Below are 8,624 nucleotides of genomic sequence, written 5' to 3'. Positions count from 1 at the left end.
TCTAATGCTGCTATTTTTGGTACCTGCTGTCATGTGCCTAACTGGAAAGAAAGGAGCATTAGCAAGTCTGGGCGTGCTGTACTAAAAGTTTTTTTGTTCAGTCCATATTAAATGTACATTAAAAGTACTTTCAATAACTTTGATTTTAAAATGGTTATTCCTTCTAACAGTCAGTATAGTCTATCCTATAGTGTGGATCAGGATCCCTTAAATTAATATTAGGCTTTGAGCATCTGTACAGATGTATGAATCTTGACTGGACAGCAAACTCATGCAAGGGTAGGAATCTCAAACAGGCTTATCCTCACAACCCATAAATACAAGCAAAGTGTGATTTAAGGTGCTAAGCTTTGTAGTTCTTAGGGTTCACTAACAGGACTTTTGCTTATGACCCAGGTGCCTGCAATATATGTTTATTGTGTTAAGATTTTGCACAAAATGCAATTCAATTTTTCTCTTATTGCACAGTGCTTTGAGTAAAACAGTTGAGAAGATAGCTTAGATAAGATCTTTGAATCTAGTGCAGGGATGGTGTTGAAAGCACTGTGTTCAAAAGTACTTCGGTTATAACCTCAAAAACTGAGGAAGTTGCATTCAAGCTACTTTCTCATTCTTCAGCAATATAGTTGTGGGATAATGTTTAAGGCTATATCACAACTGTATGAAGAGCGAGGCCACTATATATATTAATTCACTCACCTTGGTTTCCCTCTGAGGGCAGGAGGAGAAAAGCAGGGTTTAGCTTAATGGTATGTAATCCAATTTAATTCAAATTAGTATTATGATGAAATAACTTAGAAACCTTGCCGTCACTCTGTTGTAGAGATTTATTACCTAGGTGTTACAGCAACAATGTTATTGAAGCAGTTAACAAGCAAAAGCAGTTTCTGGAAAGTATCTCACAGGACTTGAGTTGATTCCCTCTCTTTGGATGTTGTATCCGTACATGTATCCATAGAAGTTGTCTGGCTTGCATCAACCTTAGATGGGTTGGTACTGTCCAAGCACTCTGAATCACATCCTGCTGTTGTGACTTGAGTATCATCAGGCTTTGCTTCTGCAGAGCTTCCGTTTGCATATTCAACCCTTTCAAAGAATATCAGTAACTCACAGTGCCTGGTCTGAGGGAAGAGATCCACAGCCATCGCTTTAACAGGACGGAAAGAGGCTCCTTTGACTCGGTTGGAAGGGGCACGGCACAGACTTGATGGGAAAGGGGAACAGAACTGTATTAGTACTTTAGTGTACTGTTCATCACTTAGAAGAGTATACTACTACTCTTCTAAGAAAGGTTTTTCTTTCCCTAGCCTCATTCCATAATACAGTTAGTCAGCACCCCTACTATTTCCATTATTAAACATTATTAGTTAACACAGCTCCAAGCTTGCTTTGTAGCAGCTGTCAGCTGTTCTACGGTGAAAAAAACTCAGTAAACATGATTTAAAAGCCAGCCTCAGCCCTCCACCCCAAAAAGCAATTTTTCTTACCATATTTACTTATTTATACAAGAATTACTCACTCTATAAAGTTATTCATTGCAGCTCTGGGATTACAGGATACATAGATAAGCTTCTTCAGCTGTTCAGCTCTTCTAATTGCAAGGATTACCTTGGAATCTAGATGGTCAAAAGCAAGAGAGCTGATAGCGAGTTGTGTGCATCAACAGACTTCCAGAACTATTCCAGGTTGTACTCCAGCATGAACAAAACTAGTGGAATACTCAGCTGCTTCAAGTTATAGTTGAAGCCTCCCACTTTATTTGTTCTGCTCCTGTTTTCTTAGGCACACTACTAAACATCAGCTAGGAGAATGGACTTAAAACAGAGAAAGTAAACTTACGGAGTCCTGCTCGTGGCGGATCTACAATGGTAATTAGGTTCTGGGGAGCTAATATGTTAATTAAGGAAGGAACAATATCTTCAGCCTTCCCACAATGAAATTCGATGTTATTCAGTTCTATTAAACAAAGAAACAAGGTATTAATCAGAGTACTTACCAAGCCAAAACATCGTTCATTACACTCAAGTTGGATATTAAAGTCTTATATCTTAGAAACTATGGGTTATTTAGTCTACCCTGATCCCATTGTAACATAAACAACCACTGACTGGTACTTCAAATTATTTAAACAGCAATAACTTAAGCATGCTCTGTTACCTAGAATAAAGCAAAAGCCCATGAAAAATAGATGCTGTTAAAGAGTTTTGTTTATGAGGCTAGATGGAGCTTCGTTTCACATTTACATTGAAATGTTCTAGTTTATAAGAAAAAAAAGGTAATGTTGGCTGTTAGTCAACAAGAAAAATGACTGCAGAGATTAGCATGCTTGTTTTCAGGAGAAATAGTTAAAATGGACAAGATTACTATCAACAACATGTAATTTCAAGCTCCTTGGATAAGGTGAAGAAGAATTAACTATGTAACTACTATGCTTGGAAAACAAAGAATGCTTGGAAATAACTATGCTTGGAAAACAAAGATATTAGAATTTTAGCTTAACTAACCATTTATCTGGGCATTCGCTTTGGCATCCTGCACAGCTTCTTGGCAGAGTTCAATTCCAATCACTTTCTTTACTTTCTACAGAATCAAGGTAAAAAGATCAGCCTATGGTACAGAGATGTAAATACAACGGTTATTCATAGCATCAGCAATTAACTACTGCATGTGAACTTTGACTTACAGGTGGTTAGTTTTCTAGCTTGCAGCTAGAAAAGAGTCCATGAAGAGACCTGTACAAATAACAGGGGCTTTTTGACTGAAATTCTCAGATGAACATCATCTATCCCATTAGACTCCTGTTATGGTAGGTTTTTGTTTTTTTGGAGGGCCAAACTTCCTTTATGCTTTTTACTCCACTTCATGAAATATGCAAGTATAATAAATATTGGTTATTCATATCTAAAGATTTGTGAGAAAGCTCTAACTAGTTAAGTAGACAAATCTTTTCCAGTACATTTTCCATGCTCTTTTGACTGAATCTGAAGATAATTTAGGGTATTTAACATAAGAGTGAGCTTTTGTAATGATTTGTTAAAACAGCCGCAGGCAATTTAATTAGAAATTTATTTTAAAACTTAAGATATTATGCATTTCATTTCAAGTACATCAGGTATTTTCTTTCATTATAAGCACAACAAAAGATTCACACCTGACTGTTAATTGTAGGTTATATCCAGGAAGAGATGTTACTCACCTTGGCTAAAGAAATCCCGATAGTTCCTGTACCACAGCAAATGTCAAGTACTGTGCTCTCTTGGCTCAGTTGTGCCCACTCCCTAATGGCAGTATACAAAACTTCTGCAGCTTGTGTATTTACCTGTGAAATTATATGTCAAGTAGGTCTACTTCTTCATAAATAGTGTTTTTTTAATAAGTCTTGTAAAAGTAAATTATTTTTTTCTTTCTAATAACCAACTTCACACATAAGTTATCGTATATAACTGATCTACGACGTCACCGTTGCATCCTAAAAGTCTCATTCCTTTCTGAGAAGGAATGTTTTGGTATCTATATTCCACTGAAACCAAGACATTTTCTACAGTACCTAAAAAGTAAGTTTGAAAACTAGAGAAGATAACAAAAAAAATCATTAAGCAAAATGCTACAAAACAAAGGATTTTAAAAATACTTCTGGTCCTTGAACAGGAATGGAATGAGTAAAGATTCAAACCCAGGAGAATATAACCATGACAAGACACTCAGCAAGCTTTATTTTAACCTCGTCTGTAAACCTGCTTTAATATAAATGCTGTAATTGTGCCTTCTTGTTAAGGAAGGGTATACAGCAAGTTCACCAAACCAGTGCCTCTATTTTGCATTCTCTAACTTAAAGGGCAAGTAAAGTCCACCAGATGAAAATAAATAAATAAATGCATAATAGTAGCCTAAAATCTAAGGCAAATAATAGAAAATACAGCTTATCTTCAATGTATTTATGATCCCAGGTGGTAACATATTTCCTTCCTATTTCAGTAGTTATTTTCCATTTACATAGCAGAGACTACTTACTTGTTGAAGCTTAAAAGCGTTCAAAGGGAAGAATCACATTTTGGAAACATAAAAGGTTGAATCTCTTAAATATGTAGTATCTCACTACACTGCAACAGCCAATCTTAGAGACAACAATGCAAATCCAGGTAAATTAGAAACTTAGTATCACCCTTACTTGAAAAAATGCATGAGGAGAAATTCTAAATTTTAGGCCAAGAATTTCTTCATATATGTACTTATCACCAGCCACATGCTCCAAAGGCAAGTCTTCTAGATTGGGAGATTTCCTGGTAGAAGGGGAGAAACAAACAAACAAACAAAAGCAAACAATTATGTTTGTTACAATTTTTACCAAAGCTGTAGTCATCTTAAAAACTGTATTACTGCACAGTAATTTATAACATTGCAACATTTATCACATTCTTTTAGAGACCACCTTGGAGTTTTTTCTTATAAATCTCGTTCCACTGACACAAACAGTTTGACCTACATTGTCTCTAGATGAAGATTATGTGGACTTTGTGTTCTGTGGAAGACGATGAGGAGATGACAAATTACATAAAATAGGGAAAAAAAAGACAAAATTTACTTGTTGATAACAGTAAGTAGCCATCTAATACAGCAAACACTTCCACAGCTTGACGGCCACCAACTAGTAGCAGGTTCAACCCATGAAAACCCTAGCTGCCTTTACTCAGCGACCGCTACAGGAAAACTGGAAGATTCAAGAGTCTTGTGGAAAAGGTAAATAACTGTTCAGCAAAGTAATAGTGCTGCTTCTACTTCTAGGAATTAGCAAACAACAAAAATCCCACTACCACCAAAATTCCCCATAGCAAAACCAAGTTCCTTACCTTTGGCCTTCCTCTACAAAGTACAGAGAAGTAATGCCACTGTCCCTTCCCGTCCCTTCTGTGAAGTATTTTGCCAGAGAGACTTTTAAGTCAGCTAGCTCTTCTTTACTTAATTTCTAAAGGTTTCATTTGAAAAGAGAGAGAATAATAATCTTAGTGACTTAGAAGATATGATTTAGTGTATGCCTGCTATATACTTCTATATGCTTAAAGAAGGCATACATTAATTGTTCATTTGCATTTATCAGATTATTCTAAATGAAAAAGCAGTAATGCAGAGTAAACCACGCTAAGTCATTATTCTATTTCTCTTTCACATTCACTATTTATAAAATCAGCTTTATGTAATTTAAAACTGTGCGTCTGGGCTGCACATTATATATCATCTTAAATACCTGAGGATTAAAATAAACAATTGCCATAATGTGGCCATTCCTGCTGGTACGGACTGTGAGCTGTTTCCAGTGACCTTCATAGGTTTCTGGGCTGTAAACTGAGTAAGGAGTTGACCTGCAATTTTCAGAAGCTCAGTTACTTAACAAAGAACTATTTTTTGCATGACATTCAAGTTGATTGAAACAAAAGCAGCTCACCATGCAAAGTGATGAAAAATGTTAAGTACAAACAGAGACTACATTGATTTGTCAAGAGAAGAATGACTTCCAAATCTTAATTAAGAAAAAAAAGAGATTAATAGATCTCCAATCGCAAAATAATCTCTCCCTAGCTTTCACAATCCTCTTACCTCTTATCCATTTTAACTCATCCAAAATTACAGATAGGATATAGGCAGCCTCTCACCACACTCAGGGAACGACACAACTTTTTATAAATGCCTTTATCAGCTTCTGTGTTCCACACTAAGTTGAAACTTTCCATATTCATGATTATTCTGAGTTTCCATTTTTCAGAATTTAACTGCCTTTTAAAGCAACTGCTCCTTTTGTAAAAAATGTGACTGCTCGCAAAGTAACCACTTTTGTTGTACTGACTTGTAGGCTGATTCTTCTCTAAATCAGCAAAGCACGCAATTGACTTTTGTTGTTCAAATTCCTCTTTTAACAAGAATTTTTCAGAATAAAAATTTCTTTACAGTTATTGGAAAAAGCTCTTAAATAACAGGCACTTTCACTTGTAGACTTACGTATCTCATCGCTAGCAATAAAGCTGTGTTATGCTGGTATCTGCCCCTCTGTCTCAAAACAGCTGAGCAAGAGCAAGGGACATACACCCAATGATCAAGGCACAAGACGTAAATGTCAAAGAACTGCTAAAGAATGAGACTGGTATATCCTTAGGTCATAAAGCTCAGAACAAACGCTAAACTTTTCATATTTAATTTTATGAATATATTTGAGTATTTAAGACATCAAAACATTTACAGAAAATTCAATTTACTTATGCTCACCTTATGTAGTCTTGAAATGCTTTTACTACTTTTTTGGCAATAGCAGGAATGTGAATAGTATCAAATGGCTCCACTACAGCACACGTACCACCCTTATATTTGCCAAGACGACAACCTACAGTTTTGTCTTCCTGATTTACACCAATCCCAATCAAGAACTCACATTTGTTGCGATATTCGGTCTAGATTTAAAATAAAGTTATGTAAGATATTTATACAGCACCTACTTCTACATGCCAAGTTTGTCCTAAAACCTTCACATGGTTAAACGTACTTGCAAAAGGCCACAAGACATTTCAGTTCATATGGAGAATATTCCTGAACTTTGATGTATGAGAACTAACCACAATAATGAAAAAGTATTAAGTAAATCATGTTATTCTAAGAGCAAAATACTGCATTCTTTGAAATATGTTTGTATTAGCTTACAACACAAACTTCTGGGGACAGCATGCTCATTTTATAGGTAGAATATCCAGTTAACTGTTTCTCTGCTTCCTGTAAATATTTCCATACACTATTTACACGAAAGGCTATGATGTCTAAAATTCATCATTCATTACACAATAAAGACAAATACTCAGTTCGTCTGCAGTCTCTTAAGACCAAATAATCAATTTAGCACTGAGCTCATCAACCCCATTCCATCCTCAGCCTAGGATTACATTACCTGTAACGGTGATGCTTTCACTCCCTCTACCGGGCAACACATTTTATTATACTTCTGCTTCTGCAGGAACAGCCAAGGTAATAACGCTTTGTTGTTATTTCCTATTTCCCTGCCCAAATCAAAAACAAACATTTAAAAATACACACTTGGAAAAAGTAAAGTTAACTGTTGCACAATATTTTTTTTCCTTTTTAAGCTAGGGCATAAGAAAGTATCAGATTGCCAGAGGAAGAATATCTCTTCTGAAATAAATGCTTTGTTTAACAGAGAAAAACCCTCCAATTTTACAACAACCATAACCTGGCAAAAGAAGAGTTAATGTAGTTACAAAGGTTAGTACTAGATTTGGCAAGGTACTGATGCACGAACAGAATTCCAATTTTATCTACATGATTAGGTCAAATGATGGAAAAGATACTTTGATCTGCAAAGACCAGACTTAAAAAATGAGGGGATTATCTAGGAGAAAACCCTAATGGTATTTTGCCTTCTCTACATATTGCCTCTTAAATCATTTGACAGGTGCACATTTTTTTTTAACTTCAGGGGCACAAACATCTTTCTGTTTAGGCCCATGGCACTACGGACTCCCAAAATGATGTCCTTTCATTTAGTGATCTTTCGAAGCTGACCAAGAACAGCAACAGCAAGCTTTGCCAGCTGGAGCACTTCTTCAGCCCTAGCATCACAGATGATCTTTTATTTACTTTGTCTGGGATTTGTTTTTTGACATCCCTCTAACCGGCTTTATCTTAGAGATAGCAATCTGCTCAAACTTAGCTCTATCCCACCATAACCACGTCTCAAAAGACCCAGGGCAGCTTTACAACCAGGCATTAATTACTTTGCCAGCTTCTGCAGCACTTGCTCGCATTCTTGCTTCTTTCTGGCCAGCTGCTCAGCGTAGGGCACGCTCCACAGCGGAGTCACCACATCGGCTATCTGCTTACTGAGAGGCTCCTCAGGGCCAGCCACCGACGGGGCCGGCCGCTTCGCCTCCCCTGCCTCGCTCCCCTCGGCCTTCTTCCTCTTCTTCGCCATGGGGTCGGCCTTGGGCTTGGCCAACCTGACGCTGAGCGCCCGGCCCTTCCACAGCACCCCGTGCAGCGCCCGTGCGGCCTTGTCCCGCTCCTCCTCACTCTTGAACGTCACGAAGGCAAACGTCTGCCGCCCAAAGAGTTTGATCTTGTGGGGGCTAAGCCCGTACTTGGCGAGGAACTTTTTCACGTCGTTGAAGCCAATGTATTTCGGCAGGTTCTGTATTTCCAATTTATAGATCTCGGAGGTGAACAGCTCTCCCTTGGTGTACCCGTACACGTCGGGGCCGGGTGTGGGGTCCCCCCCGGTGCCGCCTCCTCCTCCTTCGCCACCAGCACCACCACCACCACCACCACCACCATCTCCTCCTCCTCCTCCTTCCTCTTCAGGCCCGGCCGCGCCGTTACCGGCCGGCACAGCCACCTCCATCCCGCCGCCTGCTGAAGCCCAGCCGCGCCGCGGTGCTCAGTGCTTCCTACAGGAGAAGCCCGTTAACTTTTAGTTTGTTTTTTTTTTTTTAGTCCTGATTCCCTTTCGCAAGCCCCGCGTCGCTCATAAAAAACGAAATAAACCACAGCGACGAACCGCAGCGCTCCCTCAGGCAGGCGGCCGCCATCTTAGGCCGTGGCGCGGGGCGGGAGCCGCCATGGCGCGGGGGCTG

The 8,624-nt window shown here is 38.5% G+C and overlaps 1 protein-coding gene across 2 annotated transcripts; it reads right to left on the bottom strand.

Annotated features, from left to right (window-relative positions):
• Nucleotides 1-813: 813 nt before the first annotated feature.
• Nucleotides 814-8,595, bottom strand: TRMT2A (tRNA methyltransferase 2 homolog A). 2 transcript variants are annotated; one of them, XM_013173800.3, is made up of 11 exons: nucleotides 7,770-8,595; nucleotides 6,926-7,034; nucleotides 6,256-6,437; nucleotides 5,243-5,357; nucleotides 4,848-4,963; nucleotides 4,169-4,280; nucleotides 3,197-3,319; nucleotides 2,505-2,580; nucleotides 1,840-1,956; nucleotides 1,520-1,616; nucleotides 814-1,203 (listed from the first exon to the last, which is right to left on the bottom strand). In XM_013173800.3, the coding sequence occupies exons 1-11, from the start codon at nucleotides 8,390-8,392 to the stop codon at nucleotides 900-902; spliced, it is 1,974 nt and encodes a 657-aa protein (XP_013029254.2). In that variant the 5' UTR covers nucleotides 8,393-8,595; the 3' UTR covers nucleotides 814-899. The 2 variants fall into 2 exon arrangements, with proteins under 2 accessions (XP_013029254.2, XP_047919852.1); XM_048063895.2 differs by lacking the exons at nucleotides 5,243-5,357; nucleotides 6,256-6,437.
• Nucleotides 8,596-8,624: the final 29 nt, after the last annotated feature.

Source organism: Anser cygnoides, chromosome 17 (assembly GCF_040182565.1).
Source record: "Anser cygnoides isolate HZ-2024a breed goose chromosome 17, Taihu_goose_T2T_genome, whole genome shotgun sequence".
NCBI lineage: Eukaryota > Metazoa > Chordata > Aves > Anseriformes > Anatidae > Anser > Anser cygnoides.
Note: the sequence above shows the minus strand (reverse complement) of the source record. Positions and strands in the feature narration are given on the sequence as shown.